The 20,632-nt window shown below is 40.1% G+C and overlaps 1 protein-coding gene across 1 annotated transcript; it reads right to left on the bottom strand.

Moving 5' to 3' along the window:
- Window positions 1-449: 449 nt before the first annotated feature.
- LOC122651638 lies at window positions 450-18,186 on the bottom strand. Its single transcript, XM_043845107.1, has 3 exons — window positions 17,984-18,186; window positions 17,842-17,884; window positions 450-634 (listed from the first exon to the last, which is right to left on the bottom strand). Exons 1-3 carry the CDS (start codon window positions 18,102-18,104, stop codon window positions 631-633), a joined length of 168 nt encoding a protein of 55 aa, XP_043701042.1. The 5' UTR covers window positions 18,105-18,186; the 3' UTR covers window positions 450-630.
- Window positions 18,187-20,632: the final 2,446 nt, after the last annotated feature.

Genomic DNA, 20,632 nt, shown 5'->3' with positions numbered 1-20,632 from the left:
GCAACCACTCAACTCCTTCCCGCAGGTCTGGGTTCCCTGCTCCATCCTTTATACTCCTCTTGGAGCCCAGGTTGGCAAAAACTAACATAAATCAAACATTGAATTCTCTCTACCACTTTTTAGCACCCCCAAAAAAGACAAAAATAAAACAAAAATCTCTCCCGCTTGTCTAACAAACACAACACAAAAAACCAATATGTATTTTGTTGCCTCCAGCAGGAAATTAGACTTGAAAAAAATGGTTCAACCTTTTAGATGATAATTCAATGAAATTGCAATTCTAAAGACTTATCACTAGACCCATGAAACAAAAGTTTGCATATGAGATAATAGCCAACAGGGTTCGTATAAATTTGGAAACATTCAAGAACCAATGGCTAAATGATGGGAACAAAAGATACCCCTCAGCACTTTCAATTAAGCACCCATACCCAGCCTTACATGTTTCCAGAATCAATAGAGTTCATCCTTTTTATTCAAGTCAAAAGGGCAGCATAAAATATAAAATCCAAAAAGCAAAGATCTTGATCATTGTAGCAATTGTTATTTGATCATAAATCAGAAACAAATAGCCAAACCACCCGTCCCATGCAAGACTACTACCTGGGAACTACATCAGGAGCCCGAAATTCACCTACAGAAGGAAAAACCCATCAAACTGTAAGCTAAATGCAAAAGATGGTAACTTGTCTTCTGTACTGCATCATCTGACAAATTGTCAAGCTAAATGATTATTTATTTTGTACCAAAACAGTGTCATTACAACTATTTTAGCAAGTACATCCGAAACAATGACCATGGCAAGTAATAGGAACAATAAAAACAGTACCATCAGCAGCATCCAAATGCATGCCCCCCCCCCCCCCAAAAAAAAAAAAAAAAGAAACAAAAAGTCCAGAATATTCCCAAAGAAAGTTTGGTTTGTATGGTGGGAATCATTCACAGTTATGAATTTCTACAATGTAATTGATTATGACACTTGTAAGTACACCAAGATGGTGATATTGACATTATGCTTCCACGGGGACTTTATGGTAACAGACCATAAGCAAAGCTTGAATTTCTCTCAAGGGTTGCTGGCTAATCCCATGCCATATGTATCTGAAAGCTTAAAATCTGATAAATGAACCAATTCCATCTGTTTCTCATACCACTCTCAACCAATCCCATCATCCAAACCTCTAATTTGCAGACACAGCAATGAATGTCATACAGCCCTAAGGAATCAAAATGGGGCATTGCTATGTTATGCGAGAGTAAACAAAGCTTCGAAGCATGTTGAGTCGTTATATGGGTTAACCTTTTCTTGGATTACTTATTGATACACATGCTAAGGATGATTTATTTTCCATTTGAAACCTTAATCCCTTTATAATGTAGAACTGGAATGAAAGTTCAACCAGTCCCAACACAGGACCTGAATCAGGGGAATAGAGGTTCAATTCGATGGGTTTAAGACTGGGATGGTCTAATAGGATGTGGTATAGTTCAAGGGTAAGGGTAATGTAATTAGAGGGAAATAAGTATAAGGAAAATAGAGAAGTCAAGGGGTGATGCAACAGATCTACAGCAAGCAGTAATAATGAGTTTCGACTGAAAAGGTAATGTCTCTAATGGCTGGAATCCTTGGGATGAATGAGAACAATGATTGAAGAGTAACCTCCTGGGTTTCCCACCCAAGGAGTCAGCTTGCATCACACACCAGCTCCATCACCAAGGATCAAACACCATGGATTTACTTCAAAAGAAAGCAACTGCTTACAACAATATTCAATTATCCAACTTCCTCTTTTGGAAGAAAACAACCTTACATATAAATAGAAGCAAAAGCTTCCAAGAAAGGACATCAAAATCCAACTTTCCTAATACTTGACTTTAGGAAACCTCCTACCAAACATTGACTTATTACAATCAACTATTGACTTATTACCACCAACCCCTACCTAACTTTGACATTGGAACCTCCCTTGACAATGGAGCCTTCCTTTGACAATAAGGCCCTCTTTATTGACAATACCTACCACCCACACATAACACATGTTAAAAAACATGGATTGACCAAACCCAACTTGCATGGGTTGGGCCTAAGCCAAAGCCCATTAGGATTAATAAAAGTTGGGCCTATGATGTTGGATTTGATCCACATCAATAGTCCTAGCCCATTATGGGTCAATAGGCCTAACCCAACTTGCATGGGTTGGGCCTAGGCCAAAGCCCATTAGGATTAATAAAAGTTGGGCCTATGATGTTGGATTTGATCCACATCAATAGTCCTAGCCCATTATGGGTCAATAGGCTTAGCCCATTAAGGTTGGGCTGATCTTCATCACACAAGCAACAATCTTCTTCTTTTTCTTCCTTGAGTACACCCTTGGTTCTGCATTAACTCTCCCTGGCTTGAAAACGTTCGTCTCCGACGAATGGGTGAAGGCCATATAACGTTCGTACAAGTCCGGATCAAGCTTCTTGAAGACATCGGCGTGTATCCAAGTGTTATCATGTCGTGGGCAACCCTTCCATTTGACAAGAAAGGAATGGTAACCGGTGCCACGACGAGTGGTTTTGTACATATCGTCCAAAACCTCTTCAATGATATCTGTAGGTGGGGACTGAAGTTGGGGCAATCTTAGCATCTGCTCCGATCACCATCGTCAGTATGATGTCCCACGTACACATGGAGATCAGCAACGTTGAAAATGTTGCTAATGTTCATATCTTCAGGCAGCTCTAACATGTAGGCGTTAGGTCCAATGCGGTTCAGCACCTTGTATGGACCCATTTTCTTAGGATGAAGCTTGGTATTGAAGCCTGGCTGGAACCTCTCTGGCTGAATATGCGCCATCACCATATCTCCTGGCTGGAACTCGACATAACGGCGATGGCGATCAGCTGTGGCTTTGTATACTTCATTGTTGAGGGCGATGCATCGCCTAACATCAGCATGCACCTCAATGATGTGCCTAATGAACTCATCCGCTTCATAACTAAGGCGTGCTTGAGGTGGGAGTGGAATGAAGTCAATTGGGCGCCTAGGCTGCAATCCAAGAAGTGCTTCAAAAGGAGTATGCCCAATAGTTCTATTGACTGAACTATTGTAAGGAAACTTAGCTATGTCTAAAATGGCTGGCCAGGTCTTCTCGTAATCTCGAACTAGGCACCTCACGAGATTTCCCAAGCTTCAGTTCACCACTTCAGTCTGCCCATCAGTTTGTGGATGAAAAGCTATAGAAAACTTCAATTTAGTGTTAGTTTTCAGCCACAACGTCTTCCAAAAATAGCTGGTGAACTTGACATCCCGGTCTGAAACTATAGTGCTTGGCAGCCCATGGATACGCACAACCTCTCGAAAGAACAGCTTTGCAACATGAAAGGTGTCGAAAGTCTTGCGAAAAGGTATGAAGTGAGCCATCTTGGTGAAACGGTCAACCACCACCATGATGGAATCATGTCGATCCTTAGTAAGGGGTAGTTCGAGAACAAAGTCCATGCTGATATCTTGCCACGGTGCATGTGGCACAGGCAATGGAGAATATAGACCTGTATTTTGCTTCGTTCCTTTGGCAAGCTGACATACACGACATCGTTTGATCACATGGTCCACATCTTTGGTTAAGTGAGGCCAGCAGTAGCGATCAGCCACCAGTGAAATAGTTTTGTCCTTGCCAAAGTGACCTCCTAAACCTCCTCCATGTAGCTCCCTAATGATGTGATGTCGTAGGGAGGAGTTCGGAATGCACAAACGCATTCCTAAGAACAAATAACCATCATGTACTAAATATTTAGCATGCTGCCCGCCACGTTGCAGCTCTTCATAAAGAACACTGAAGTCAGGATCGGCCGCATATTCTCCTCTGATCTGATCTATACTCAAGGCTTGAGCTGAAAATGTAGTCAAGGTCAGCACCTTTCTACTCAAGACATCAGCTACAACATTCTCCTTACCAGCCTTGTACTTCATAGCAAAGACAAACTCCTGTAGGTATGCAACCCACTTGGCATGGCGATGGCTAACCGACTTTTGTGAGTATAGATGCTTGAGTGCCTCATGGTCGGTGTAGAGGATGAATTCCTTGCCAATGAGATAGTGCCTCCAATGACGTAGCACTTGAACAACAGCATAGAGCTCTAGGTCATATGTGGAGTAACATTTCTTTGCCTCATTGATTTTCTCACTGTGATAGGCAATAGGGTGGCCAGCTTGCATCAAAACTCCACCTAACCCAACATGCGAGGCATCGGTAGCAACCTCAAAGATCTTGTCAAAATCAGGTAGGCGAAGTATAGGAGCTTCTGTCATCTTTTTCTTGATCAGTTGTAGTGTCTTAGTTGCTGCCACTGTCCACATAAAACTGCCCTTGCTCTTCTTCATACATTCAGTTATAGGTGCCATGATGGCACTGAAATTTCGAATGAATCTTCTGTAGAAAGAGGCCAAACCATGGAAACTACGAACTTCAGTGAGTATGCGAGGAACAGGCCAGTCAAGGATACTTTTCACCTTCTCAGGATCAGCTTCAACACCCTTTGAGGAGACGATGAATCCACGGAACACCACCTTGGGCAGCATGAAGGAACACTTCTTGACGTTCACATAGAGCTTTTCCTTGCGTAATACCCTGAAAACTTGTTTTATGTGGTCGATGTGGTCATTAGGGTCCTTACTGTAAATTAGAATGTCATCGAAATAAACCACAAGAAAGTGACCAATGAAAGGACGAGTATCTGAGTCATCACCCTCATGAATGAGCTTGGTGCATTAGTCAAACCAAAAGGCATGACCTTCCACTCGTACAAACCATCCTTGGTTTTAAATGCTGTCTTCCACTCATCTCCTTGTCGAACACGGATTTGATGGTAGCCACTACGCAAATCCAGCTTGGTGAAGACTTTAGAACCGGTTAGCATGTCCAACATGTCATCTAACCGTGGTATAGGGAACCTATACTTGACGGTTATTTTATTTATCGCCCTGCTGTCCACACACATACGCCATGATCCGTCCTTTTTTGGGGTAAGGAGGGATAAGGAGGGCTGGTACAGCACATGGGGATAAACTCTCCTCAATGCAGCCTTTTTGTAGTAGATCATCCACTTGTCTCTTGAGCTCTGTGTGTTCTGTAGGACTGAGCCGATACGCAGGCAGGTTTGGCAAGACTGAGCCTGGTACCAAGTCAATGGCATGCTGGATAGCTCTCAAAGGGGGGAGCTCATTGGGTAGCTCGTCAGGTACTAGGTCAGCAAAGTCGGAGAGGAGCTCCTTGATGGGTGGTGCTAGCAGAACCACAAGCTGTGGAGTCACTTCTTTGGTCACTAGTGCCAATATCAGCCCTGTGTCGTGGCTGGTCCGCTCAAACTCCTTCTTCGGAACAGCTAAGATCTCTTTGTGGGGCAAAGCTAACACCTTCTTCTTCGGGGTGGGAATTTTCTGGTTAGTCCTCAAGGACCGTTTCTTTCATAGCTCCTCAGGCAAGTTGATAGGTTCAAACACTATGTGTTGACCCTTATACTGAAAAATACACTGATTTTTCTTTCCCCCGGTGAGAACATCATTGTCATAAAGCCACGGCCTCCCTAAGAGTACATCTGTCAATTTCATGGGGATAACATCACACCACACCTTTTCATCATACCTAGAGAGCTGTAAGGGGACAGCACAATGCTGATTGACCTCCAAGGTAGTCCCATTCAGTAAGGAAACCTTGTAAGGCTGAGGATGCTTCTCTGTCTTCAATTGAGCTCTCTTCACGAACAAATCAGAGACCACATTGACACAACTGCCACTGTCAACAATGACCTGAGCCGTACAACCGGCTGAATACATACGGCTGTAGAAGATACAATTTCGCCGCCCATCTTCACCTTTAACTTCAACCACCAAGACGCGAGTGACTACATGAATACCATAGGTGCCGTCATCATTTTCGTCAGCCCTTTCATAATAATCATCATCTTCGTCTTCCTCTTCCAAAGGTATAGGATATAGGCTACCATCATTCCCAGCTGAATCTTCATCTTCTTTAAAAGCCAAGGCCACCGTCCGTTTCAGAGGGCAGTTCTTAGCAAAGTGACCAGCTTCTTCACAGTGGAAACATTGCACTTTGGAAGTACTGTCCATTGGTGCTTTTCCTTTATAATCTGAACGTGGAGGAGGGGTAGTGCGATGAGGGGCAGCATCATAGGTCTTAGCTGAAAAAGCCTTCTTTGGTTCCCCATCTGAACCTCCGAAGCGTTTGCTTGTAGGAGCTAACAACTTTTCAGCATGGGCAGCTTTCTCAAAACATTCTCGAACACTAGACACGTCCACAACACCAATAGCACGGTTGATGTCAAATCGCAAACCCAAACAAAAACGGGACAACACCTATATATCATTTTCCCTTGCTCCGATACGTGAGTAGAGAGCATCGAACTGCTCCATGTACTCAGCTACGGACACACTTCCTTGCCTTGGAGAGTTCAACTAATCTTGCAATTGTGAACGGAAGTGACGTGGTAAATACTTCGAACTCAAATCTTCCTTCATCTCCTCCCAAGAAATGGGAGCTCTACCTCTGTCTTCTCTCTTTCTTCGGTTCTCCACCATTCTCGAGCAGCACCAACCAGCTTGGTACGTGCTAGCTGCATTTTTTTTGCCTCTGGCATATCATACCATCGGAAATAGTCATCCATGGAAGCTAGCCAATCTGAAAAGATTTGTGGATCAAGCTTACCGTGGAATTCCTTCAATTCAAGCTTGACTTTATGGGAGTCGTCTCTTCAATTTCTCCATCAAAGTAAGACCTCATATATTCTTCAAAAGTAGGTCGTTGAGGGGATCCTCTCTGCTGGTTGCCTTCAGGTGTCCATCGATTATTGCGATGAACTTCGGACCTCATCTAATATCTCTCTTCCTCAAAAGGGTGATTGGTTGAATAACCCTGAGGAGGAGAAGTGCGCTGCCGTTCTTCCAAGGCCAACAGTCTATCACTTATCGTCTTCTGTTCTTCTTTGAGTTGCTGAAACATGGTGATCACTGTTGCCATAGGATCTGGAGCAGGTGGAAGGGTTTGATTGTTGTCTTCTAGAGTCATGGCTTTGATACCAAATAATGTAGAACTGGAATGAAAGTTCAACCAGTCCCAACACAGGATCTAAATCAGGGGAATAGAGGTTCAATTCGATGGGGTTAAGACTGGGATGGTCTAATAGGATGTGGTACAGTTCAAGGGTAAGGGTAATGTAATTAGAGGGAAACAGGTATAAGGAAAATAGGGAAGTCAAGGGGTAATGCAACAGATCTACAGCAAGTAGTAATAATGAGTTCCGACTGAAAAGGTGATGTCTCTAATGGCTGGAATCCTTGAGAAGAATGAGAACAATGATTGAAGAGTAACCTCCTGGGTTTCCCACCGCAAGGAGTCAGCTTGAATCACACACCAGCTCCATCACCAAGGATCAAACACCATGGATTTACTTCAAAAGAAAGCAACTGCTTACAACAATATTCAATTATCCAACTTCCCCTTTTGGCTGAAAATAACCTTACATATAAATAGAAGCAAAAGCGTCCAAGAAAGGACATCAAAATCCAACTTTCCTAATACTTGACTTTAGGAAACCTCCTACCAAACATTGACTTATTACAACCAACTATTGACTTATTACCACCAACCCCTACCTAACTTTGACATTGGAGCCTCCTTTGACAATGGAGTCTTCCTTTGACAATAAGGCCCCCTTTATTGACAATACCTACCACCCACACATAACACATGTTAAAAAACATGGATTGACCAAACCCAACTTGCATGGGTTGGACCTAGGCCAAATCCCATTAGGACTAATAAAAGTTGGGCCTATGATGTTGGATTTGATCCACATCAATAGTCCTAGCCCATTAAGGTTGTGTTGATATTCATCACACAAACAACAACCTTCTTCTTTTTCTTCCTTGAGTACACCCTTGGTTCTGCATCACTTTAACTTGCCAACATGACCAAGAAGTCATACACTCCTTGAAGAAGATATGAACAATCTACTAGGAGGACATCAGACTACAACGGGATTGGTCTCAACCCGTCACTCTCAAACAAAGTGCTATACTCAAATTGGAAAGGAACAGCAAAAAGATCGGATTATCAAACCAAATCAACCTTCCACCAAATGGAAAACAAATAGCTATCAGAGAAGGAAGAAAGAGCCATAGACAACGAGATCATATGCAAAACACTCTCCCAATCAACCCAACAGCTTCGAAACTGTTTTGGAGAAGATATGAACAATCTACTAGGACTACAACAAGAGAATTACCAGATTAAGGAATTTAGTTTTTCAAGATTGCAGCTTATGCAAATATAAGGGGGCTAGCGGAACTATGTAGTTCGACTGTTATTTGCTTAATTTAATTGAAATTGAGTTGTTGCTTAACTTTGCTGCTTGTGGTTGAAGCTCCTGAGCTCTAGTGCTAGTTGAAGGATATCTAGCTATCTACCGCTCATCTCCTTTTCCTTTATTTTCTTCACATTTGAGCCTGCTACTTGTGGGACATTTCTTTGTCGTACTACATAAAAACATAACTATATATATTTCATGAATCATTCTGCCAAGCCTTCTAATGGAATAATTTCAAAATAGATAAACCCAAGTTCATGAGCAAAACTGAAATGAGCTCTAACTTAACAAACGTCTGATGCTTATTTTGTGTCTTTCCAATAACTAATATATATTATATTGTTGCCAAGTAAGTTGATGAAAAGTTAAAGTACGAGCAACAAATAGATGTATACAAAAGTGTATTAAAATTGTTTTAAAGTACAAAAATACAAGAAAGAAATTCAGGACATTAAGTTAACATCAAGGTAGGACCAGATAATATCATGCATTCAATAAAGGATACTTAAACAGCTATTGTGCAAAAGATGCAGAACAGTGTTCAAAAGAATGGCTAGAATTGCATGTGTCCAATAGGTATGGCATACTACACATGTAGATCGATGAGACCTACAAGGTGGAGTCCAACAAAGATCAGAAATTGAAACAAACCCCCCCCCCCCCCAACAGAAGGAAAAAAAAAACTCCTTTCGATATCTTTAAAGCAAGGGGAAAAGGTGTCTTTATGGGTTCTTGAGTAGAAACCTGACACTCTATAATCTATTGTTGTGACAACTCAACATTCAAAGTAGCAATTCAATCCCAAACTTGACAATGAGTCATTATTGAGTCATCCAAGATACTAGGTTTCATAATACCAGATAAATTTTCACAATTGCAGGAAAAGAAATAAACCACATTTGAGAGAACTTATATATCAGACTATCAGAAAATCTGATCTGGACATATGCTGGCCAAAGGGTCTATTTATCAGGGTGAACAAGATGTCAGAAATTGAGAATAACGCAATGGTCATGTTAAGAGATATGAAAGAATCCAACTGGGGTAGGAAACTTAAACAGAACTCCAGAAACAGAAATTGATCTCAGAGAAATAACCAAACAGAACAGAACTAATTTATGGATTAAATAAACTGGAACAATGATAACTGAAACTTAAACCATTAATAGAAGTCAAAATTCAGAAACTCAGAAAGTATACCAGTACTAGGACTCTATTGAAAATCTATGAAAAATAACTTAAAACCAGCAATCAATTCAGAACTTAATACTGATATTCAAAACAGAAAATAAAAGAAAAGAAACAGGAAGATGGAACAGCAACGGATTAAGGGATAGAACCAGAAAATCGTATAGCAAAGTGATTTCCAGGGTTGAGAAGTTCTGTACTAGTTTGATACTTGACTGAAAAACAAAGATATAAATCAGAAAACAGCACCTGATCCTCAAACTAGAAACACCACTAGGGCTTCCACTGAATCACCAGAGAACCATAGTTATAGTCCGAGTTCATTAAACTTCAGAATTCTAGGGGTTGAAATAACCATAAATGTATTTAGAAAAACTGGATGAATCTAAGCATGATTGGTCTATGATAGATTGACTTAATCATGACCAGATTAGGAAAGAAACAAAAAAGCAATTAAAGGTTGGGAAAAATCCGATGCACAAGGTAAAAGGGAGCTTCATAAACCTACTAGGACTCTTATAAAAGACTTCTAATTAGGCCTGGAATTTATAAGTAGCATTCTAGTCTTTACAACAAAACAAATAAATAATAAAATAAGAAAGTAATAGTTCTAAATAGACCCCACAGTTTGGGTGAACCAGGTCTGAACATAGTTTAGATCTGAACAAGTAAAATTGGTTGAAACCAGAACCGCATGGTGGTTTTCAGGCTGGTTCCCCTACTCTGTTTGTACTTTATACGAATCTGCATCAACTCTTTCAGACATGAAATCTTTCATCCTTGACAAATGCCCGAAGGACATGTAGTGCTTGTAGAAGTCAGAGTTGAGCCTCTCAAATTTGTCACCATGTATCCACATATAGTCAGATCTCGGATAGCCCCCTCCCTCCATTTGAAATTTAGCTTGAACACAGGAGGTTTCCTATCCCTTCTTGCTTTCTTTTTTTCTTTCCTAATCTGGTAATGATTGAGTAAATTTATCCTAAACCATTTTTTCTTGGATTCATTCAGATTTTATAAATACAGAAAGGTTATTCCAGCCTGAACAAGGAAAACTGATTCAAACCAGAATCACAAGATGGTTTTCTGGTCTGGTTCTCCTCCACCTGTAACGTATTTAATAGGCGTGGAAAACAAGACCCATCTTTTACATTTTTTTTAAATTACCAAAATACACATAGGATAGGATAATTAAAGAAAATTAAATAAACTTCCTCAAAAAAAGTCTAAAATTAATGAATTAAGTGTATTTTGAAATATCATATCCTGTACTTGAAATAGTGTGACAACGGATGGATTTGGACATCATTTCTGTGAGTTTTTGCTGTGTGTGTCCCACACTTTGAAGAATTTTTAACAAAATCAGTGATCAAACTCCATTCCATTGGATAGTACTTGGAACGAGCTTTGCAATGACGCTTAGTTCATGAGAACCGGACTTGCGGATTGAAAATTATGAATTTTCATAATTTTAAGGTGAAAAAATAAATAACTAATGGGCAAGAGATCGCTGACTGGTCATGTATCCCCTGCACCAATCGGGGGCCAATGAAAACGCATGTATTAGTATCAACATAGAAGGGATCTTTTATTTCACAGGTTGGGACAATAATTTCAAGTGCTCCTATGTCTAGGCGCAGGATCCACGCAACCATAGGGCGTTCTTTTTCACATAAATAGTATAAAATACATAAAATCCAGTTAAAACAGTGGTCAAACCACGGCCTAAATAGCGTTGGCCAGCTAAATAGTGTTTGTTATATAAAAAAATAAATAACTAAAATATAAAATATGTGATGGCGGCGACGTGACATCACTACCTGCCAGCTGTTTGGTGCATTAATTGAGCCACCCACATGCAATATGTTCATTAAAAAATTAATTTAAATAAATTAAAAATGCTAGAAAATTACAACCAAAGAAAAAAAAAGGTTAATAGTAACCACCAAGTCTACAATTTTTTTCCTATAAATTGGATCGCCCTCCCCTCATTTCAAACATCGATTCCGAGCCCAGAGCCCTCTCTCCTCCTTTCTCTGCAAAATCCCAGACCTCAGACAGTAGTATTGCAGAAAATCTAAAATCCTAAAAAAATAGGAAACCCAGCCCCCCCCCACCCCCCAAAATAGGCCTCATAACTCTCAGAAAGGTCTTAGAAATTCCCCAAAAGCCCAGATTGCCCATTTAAATGCCAAGACTCTGCAGAATTTGGTTCTGATGCCTATTTTGGGGGTTTTAGTGATTTTTTGGAATTTGTTTGGGATTTTAAGATTTTGCAGAATTGCCAGAGTTACGAAATTTTCTAGAGAAAGGATAGAGGGCTCAGAACAGGTGTGAAATGAGGGAAGAAGGAACACATATTTATAGGAAACGCTTTGTGGACTTCTTGTGTATTTTCAGATTTTTTTGGTAATTTTATATCATTTTTTAATGATTTTGAAATGAATTGTAAATTAACTTTAAAATGAACAGTGATTATGAGTCTCAATGCCAATAGATATTTTTTAATATATTTAGGGTAAATTACAGCTCAGATGCCCAATCTTTATGAAAAGGTCATTTTAGGTGTCCAATCTTTGGAAATTGACGTTTGGGATGCCTTTTAAGTTATTCCTACCCTAAAATGACGTAAATTTCAAATTTATCACTCTCTACCACACCATCACCTCCACCTCCCCAAGTACTGCCGCCATCCCCATTGGCTCAAGCCCCTCAAGCCTACCCCACCCCATACGGCGCTGCCCTCCCCTAGCCCCCACCCCACCATGCCCCCCCCTTGCCCAGTCCAACAGTTGTCTCTAAAATTCTATGCTATAACAGAAAAAAAAAAAAGAAACTGAAAATGGCGCGAAGAGATGGACCACCACTCTGGTTTTAATAAAGAGACGGTTAAGTGGTGAAAGCGAGGCAAAATCTTAAAGCCCTTTAACTAAATGACAATCTTCTATTTAAACCATAAAAACCCAGAACACCCCAAAACCCCTACAGTCAATAAACCAATACCAATCTCCCAAGATTTCCAGGCAGAAAACCCCTTTTGACTGTTAAACCACCAGAACCCCCACCACCATCCCCACAAGCAGACAAGTCAAAAACTAATCACCCAGACACACAAACCAGTAATCTCTTTTTCTTTTTTGTTCTCTTCCCCACTTGAAAATGAATTTATCACCGACTCTTCTTTTACTATCACCACCACCTGCTATGCTTTGTAACTCTCTAATCCTTACTGTGCTTTTCCCCACTTATCCCTGGCTTTTAACTTTAATTTTTTAACATCACAAGTTAAAAAAAATAAGATAAAAGAACTAAAGATGTGTAATAAACAAAACTGCCTTTTTCCAGTAAAATCATTAGCAGTTGCAGAAGTAGCAGAGCCAACAACGAATTAAGACATCTCATGCCAAACAGCTTCAGATCTTTATAATGATATATGGACTGGGCAGGGGCAAGGGGGGAATGGTAGGGTGGTGTGGGGGGCAGGGGAGGGCAGCCCAGGATGGGGTTGCAGGGGTTGAGGGGCTTGAAGAAATGGTGATGGCGGCAGTAGTTAGGGAGGTGGAGGTGATGGTATGGTTGAGAGGGATAAATTTGGAAATTTCCATCATTTTAGAGTATGAGTAACTTAAAAGGCATCCCCGAACGTCAATTTTCAAAGATTGGACACCTAAAATGACCTTTCCACAAAAATTGGGCACCTGCACTGTAATTGACCCTTAAAAATTATTATTATTTCAAACCAAAACTATTCAGCTTGGAAAACCCGGGTCGAACCAAAAATTATTTCTTATTATTTTATTTAATTTTTTTGCCTTAGAAGTGAAAAATTATTTCACTTTCAATCCGTAAACCCAATTTTTATAAACCAAGTGCCATGGTGAAGAAAACAGAGGTCCTAAGTTTGATCCCTATATAACCCTTAGTACCCAGTTTGTTTGCCAGCCAAAAAGGAATGGGAAAGTTAAAGATGTGTGCCCCATGTGTAACGGGACTAAACAACAGAAGAGGGAAGGATGGTAAAACAAGGGAAACCATAGCACTTGATTATCAATATTATAATTTTTTTCATCCTAATCTGTAATAAAATAATCAATTTCATTTCTTAATTCAGCCTCATTTCTTCTTCACAAAAGGTAACCCGATGAAGGAACACCATTGTCATTCATCGGGTGGTGAACGGCTCTCACCACCCTTCTCAAAACTCCCACCACTGTGATAGCACCCTTCTCTCCCACCAACCCTTGTCCCCAACCCCCTCTGGAAACCATCCCATGCCGTTGCAACACCTTTCGGCCCAATCCTCGCCGCTGCAACCCCTTTCTGTCCCATGCCCATCCCTAGACCCCTTCTGTAATCCCTTTGCCTCTGCTCTCACCGACTTTTGCGAAGAAGTATAATAACCAGCCCTCCACAAACGTGATAACTTTACCTCATCTTACCCTTACAATCCCACCAAAATAGATGGGACTTTATAAAGTGTGGGGTGAGGTAGTGTGGGATAAATGACCAACCACGTAAGCCAACAGGAAACCCTGATTCATGTATGTTTGTCTATTCAATTTTCCACCCTAAGCAGCCAAACAAATGAAACAATGCCTTTTTTTTGTATTCTATAGAAAAATTGTACAATTATCCAACCCCTTTATTCCCACCCCACCAAAGCCCAACAAACAAACAGGGCATAGGGGAATAAGTCTAAGACCTCGTTTGTTTGATGAAAAATAGTGAGGTGGGAATAAAGGGGTGGAATAATTGTAAGGTTTTCTATAAAATTCCATAAAGGTAGGCGTCTGGTTGTCTAGGGTGGGAAACTAAGCAGACAACCATCCATTAATTAAGGAAACCTGTCTGCCTACGTGGTAAGCCATTTATCTCAGCCCACCCTTCTCCAAAGTCCCACCATTTTGTCATTGTCTACCATAGTTTCCTTTCTATCTAATTCCTATTCTTTAACCCCATTACAATTGGGGCCTACTTCACCTTTCTCACCCCTTTGTCTATCAAACAAATAGGGATTAATGGCTTCAAATAATTAGATATGCCTTTTTTTAAATGATGATGAATCACCTCGGCATCATATATGATCATACACCTGAGTTCGTCGTAACAAACGATGAGAGTTTGTTGACTTTGTTCCGAAAAAGAGAGGGAAGAAAAGATGGGTACAAGGAAGAGAAAAGGAAAAGCCAAGTTTATCCATTCAAAAGTCCTGTCCCCCAAAATGGAATCTTCTCGAAAGGGAAACTATAAAAGAAAAAACGAAAAAATGTTGTTCAGAGAAAAAAATTTTCCAAGAAAAAAAGAGGTTAAGCATGTACGGCATATCTGAAGCCATTAGGTCCCGTTTGTTTGTAGGTGTTTAGTGGGATGGGAATAAAGGTAATGCAGTCCTGGATTAAAATTACTCAAACCAGAAACCAAATAGATTCTTTTAATCAAAGGATAGTCCAATTAGAGAAAATATTGATAATAGGAAATTGGGTCGTTAGATGGGTTTAAAACTTAGGTCAAGTATGGATTAGGTCAGGGAGAAAAGTTGCTGAAACTTACAGATAAATCAGATGGTTAATTGTAGAGTTGTGGAGGAATCCTAGTAGAGATAGGAGTGAAGGGTAAAAAGGAAATTTCAGACAATCGGATGGATGTATGGATATGAAACTTGGATCGACTTTGTTAAGGTTTCAAGATGGTTCGATCAAAGTTTCAGCAGGTTCTAACGGTTAGGTTTGGCTGGATAAAATTCTCGCGAAAAACATGTAACATGTAACCTTCTAGAAGGGAAGAAGATCTAGTTGCAGGTTTTCAGTGTCAGACTCGCTCGTTGATGGCAAACCTTGATTCAGAACTTCCAAACAATAAATCAGTAATGGAGGATGTAGAGAGAGACCAAACAATCCACCCGGGCTTCCCTTTGCAAGGTATCAATTGGATCAAACACCAATTCCATGAAACCTTTATCAAACACAATATTTTCTTCGCGAGGAAGACAAGCCGCAGAGCCGCAGCTTCAGTTTTCTTTTTCTAAAATTCGGTGAGGTAGGAGGAGCCCCACGAATTGCTTTATTTAAAGGGCCCATGGGCAAGGAATAAAAATCAGACTAGGAGACTGAAAGTCCAACTAGCTGCCTAATAAATAGAAACACCTCTTCCTTTATGTGTGGAGAGAAAGTGGGGCCAATTTTAAAAATTAAAACAAACTAACTCAAATAACTTAAATTGAACGATCAGTTGGACCAAATTGGACACTGTTCAATTTAAGAACAAAAGACATTAAAATAAACCAAGTGTTGAAACTATTAAAACAACTACTACTTGGACTTATTGGACTTCTTCTTCCTATGGATGTAGGTCTTCAGATTTGCATCAAAAGGGGTGGAAGAATTGTACGATTTACCCATAGAATACCAAAAATGTATGTGTTTGGTTGTCTAGGATGAGAAATTGAACAAGCATACAGGAATACCTGTCAGCCTATTTAGCATGGCTCTGAGGAGAAGATGAGATAAAGTTGTAACAGTCTTTCTGAGGGCTGGTTACTAATCTTACTTCGAAGAAGGTGGTGAGAGCAAAGGGAAGGGGAGTTGGATGTTGCAACGGCAGGTGTGGGTGGGGGTGAAGGTAGGGGGTTCATAGAAGGGGGCTAGGGACAGGGGTGGGGCGGAAGAGTGTTACAGTGGTGGGGGATGGTTCGCAAAGGGGGTTGGGGACAGGGTTGAAAGAGAGAGAAGGCTATCACAGGGGTGGGAGTTTTGAGGAAGGGCGGTGAGAATCATTCACCACCCGACAAACAATGGTGGTGTTCTTCGTCAGGTGGCCTTCTACACAAAAAAATAAGAAGAGCGATTAAATAAAGAAATGAAATTGATTATTTTATTACACATGGGAATAAAAAATATATAAAATTGATAACCGAGTATTGTGGTTTCCCTAGTTTGCAATCCTTCCCTTTTATGTTGTTTAACCCCACTACATGTAGGGCCCACAACTTTAGTTGTTTCTCATTTCCCAAAACAAGGGATCATGTTCGATGATATTCCCCCCAACGGTTATGGAGAAATCAAACTCAGAACCTCTACTTTCTTGGGCATTGTCTCTTCAATTCGTAAGTCCGATTTTCATACTGTTATTATAACAACAAATCATTTATGGACCTGCAAATGATTTTAAGGTGAAGACCTGTACTAAAAGTGTAGAAATGTATAAAAATGAAAAGCCCTATGAATCCTGAAAATGTGACACAGCTAATAATGCTTAATTCATCGTTTATCCTTCTTTTTTTTTTTTTTTGAATAAATTATCTTTGACATATATTTAAATCTCCTAAATAAAGATTTCCTTTTCAAAAATGAAAGAAACCTTTCTATTAGGGCCGCTGGATTGTTAGATTATGAACAGTACATTCTGTGGTTCTTCCCAGGATAAAATTACGTGTACTCAAAACAAAGTCAAAAAGGGAACCTAATTGAAGACTAAATAAATCAATGAAAACATCTACAATTGGTTTTACATAAAGAAACATCAAAGCAGGACACATTAAAGTATGCTATGGAAAATCATCAAGAAGACATTGAGCATACTACGCAAAAGTGATGTACAGGAATGTCCTAACAAGGTTTAGCAAAATGCATAGGCCTTATACCATACAGATGTGTTGATTTAATGTCAAATCTCTTACAAGTGTTTAGCAGAATGCATAGGCATTATACCATACAGGGATGTCATTTTAATGTCCAATCTCTTACATTTATCTGTTCCGTGCATTCATTGATGACAACATCGAAGGTTGAAAAATCATGAGAATCAATTTAATAAAAAAACACACACACACAACAACCTGATCCAACATCAATTAACATCAATTCAAATCTGTAAATCATTGATTCCTACTTACAAATAATGTATAATTTCTAAAACGGCACTGTCTCAATCTGAATAGAAACGTGAGATGAACCAAATCACGTATAACTAATCAGCCTCGGCAGATTCTAACTCTAAAAACCTCTTCCAGGAAAGAAAAAGACGTTCGACTTGCAACCAACAAAAAACATATACATATCGTAAAGACACGCTAATCAAAAGATAATTTATCAAATCCATTCATCGCAGCGAATTAATGAACGCAACCAAATTGATATTTCATAAAACCCTAAAATATCCAAAAAAATATAGATCTGGGCTCGCAAATTACATGAGATACTATAAAGAATTGGAATATCGTCAAAGAATACGAATAACATTTTAGGGTTCAACGATTGAAATGGAAAGTCCAATCCGAAGACGTACCTCTTGTGCCTCTGAACGAAAGGGGAATTCTTAGCATCCTCCTCTGCGAAAAGAATTATATGTGTAGACGATCAAGTTAGACATTATAAAGTTCAGACAAATGGATAGATAAGTAAGTGAACGATAATGGAGAAAGAAGTACCTGTGAGACCAAGAGAAAGCTTGGTGATGATGGTACCGGTGACGGCGAAACCGACCAAGAAAGGCCAGTTCCGGCTCCACTCTCGCTTGAAGAATACGGGCCATGGATCGAATCTCGGCATCTCTGTTACTGTTTTTGCCACTCGCCCTAGCTTCCTTCTTCTGTGTTACTTTCTCCTCTTCACCAATGCCAAAATGGTAACACGGCTATATAAATAGCGAGAGCCAATGGTGTAGCACTACGGACGACTTGGGTAGTTTTTATTCAATGCTTCTGTTCTGCGACTTATCATCTGTGTTCCCGTTCATCTAATGGATTTGTATGCGGTCCCACAATCCAAAAGTCAAAGATTACAAACCTACGGTGCTTATAAGTTATCCAGATACTATCGTGCGGTTGCGCCGGATTCAGGATAAAACCAAGCAGGTTATGCATTTATTCTTGGTTAACTTAGGTACGAACTTTATCCCTTCCAGTTCCCTGCCCGGCCTAGTTCCCTAGTCCCCCAAACACAGGGGGCACAATAACCACCCTACCCTTGCTCAAACACTCTGCCCGGGTGGGATCCACACACACCTCCCCCCCCACCCCCTCTATTAGAGGGATTGGGGAACTGGGCCGAGCAAGGATGGAGGAGATAAATTTGTGCTTAGTTAGGGGTGTCAAAAGTTGGCCCGCATAGTAGGCCCGACCTGAACTAACTGGTTAAAGCCCGCTAATGGCTCAATCAATTAGTAAGCATGTCAGGCTCAAGCATAGGTCGTTTATCCAGTGTTCCTAATGTAAATTAGTGGTCTGACAGTCGCTTGACTGAGACTGACCAAATATCAACAGTTTATAGCTCGATTAATCCATTTAAACCTAGTTTGCCCAATTAATCAATTAGCCCGTTTAAAACTTGATTATGGACTAGGAACCGACCAATTGAATAGAAACGTGTTAATGCCCTAGCCTATGAGGCTTGATTACCTAAACAATCGGAAATAGTGTGGGGCCTTCTGTCCCAACCAAAATTGATCGAGCACGACCAGTTGAAACCGTAAGGGCATCAAGTTCCAACAGATCAAACTGAATGCTTAATGATTCTTGGTTTGGTTTTTTATGATGGGTCGCAAATATTAGTGACAAGTAGGTATCATCATTCCCTACTTATATGTTAAGCTTAACCTAATTTGACTCTTTCGCATAAAAACTAGACGAACTTTACCCCAGCTAAGAAAGCTTCTTCAACATCACACCCTTCTATTTTATGTAGCATGTGGTTGGAGGATTAGAATAAGAAAGGTGAAGGCAAGATCATCCTACGAAGAAGCTACTTTTTGTCATGTAGTAATGCGATATGGCAATTCCGATGTGAATACATAGGGCATGGTTTATAAAAAATCAAAGAAACCCTTTTTTGCTACCATAGGTCTTATTTGTCCAAAAAATATGGTTTCCACTTCCCACTTGATTTACTTTTTTTTTCTTTTTTTTTTTCTTTTTTTTTTCTTTTTCTTTTTTTTTTTGGTATAAGCAAAATTTATTGATTGGAAGGGCATGAAAAAGCCAAAGCTTCATTTACACACAAAACATGAAACCAAGGAACGGAATTAGGCCAAACCGTCTTGCATGCCAAAGTTGGGGCTTTCTTGGCTAGAGTATGTGCAATACAATTGGCATTCCTAGAGATAAAAAAGAAAGACCAACTCTCAAATAATAAAACGAGAGTGTGAATATCATCCACCAAAGGACCAAGCACTGTAGGAGGTTTGTGAGTTGCATCAGATAGGGCCAGGATCACCTTGCGATAATCAGATTCCACCCAAATCTTTTGATGACCAAGGTTCCAGGCGTGATGAAGGACCTAGCGAATGGCTATAGCTTCACCCAAAGGGGCATTGGAGTAGAGCAGAGGTTCAGATATGGCAAAAACATGGGCTCCCAATGTACCCCACACCACCCTTGAGAGAGTCCAGCGGCACAGCCGCATCACAGTTGATCTTTATGGAACCGATTGGCGAGGGCTCCCATTTTGAAGAGCAATCATCAGTAGCTTGAGCATGGTGGGAGTGAGAATTTGTAGTCTGGGAAAGGATAGAATCATCCGGCCAGAATTCTCCATAAGCATTGGATGCTGCTTGATTCACATCAGCTGCAGTCCACCTTCTCCTGTTAAAAACCATATCGTTCCTAGCAACCCACAGAAACCAACATATAAGAGAGCTCAACGATAGCGCATCCCTTGCTCCCTTCTTGTTCCCACTTGATTTATCATGTGGTAAGTATTACAGTTTTGTGAAAGTACTTCCCATATGGATCATGCAAGTCAAAATTTGCAATGCATGGTAGGGCATGCAACTAAATTAGAGCCTCGAATTTGAGAAGCGACTATTACATGAAACCCTTTGGCATTCAACAATTCAAGTTTGCCCAATTGACATAATGACATGCCATATGGGAAGGGAGAAAAAAAAAAAAAAAAAAACTAGGGTTTGTTACATTTCAAACAGTCTTAACACTTCTACCAAAAAATAAAAATTCATCTTAAAAGTTAAAGCTCATTCTATGAGAATAACAAATGTTTCATTCAGGCTTAAATACCTAAATAAAGTTATCTAATGTGCTAAAATCACTCATTGTAATACTATACAAGTTTGGTGAAGGGAT

This window comes from Telopea speciosissima, chromosome 2, assembly GCF_018873765.1.
Source record: "Telopea speciosissima isolate NSW1024214 ecotype Mountain lineage chromosome 2, Tspe_v1, whole genome shotgun sequence".
Taxonomy (NCBI): domain Eukaryota; kingdom Viridiplantae; phylum Streptophyta; class Magnoliopsida; order Proteales; family Proteaceae; genus Telopea; species Telopea speciosissima.
Note: the sequence above shows the minus strand (reverse complement) of the source record. Positions and strands in the feature narration are given on the sequence as shown.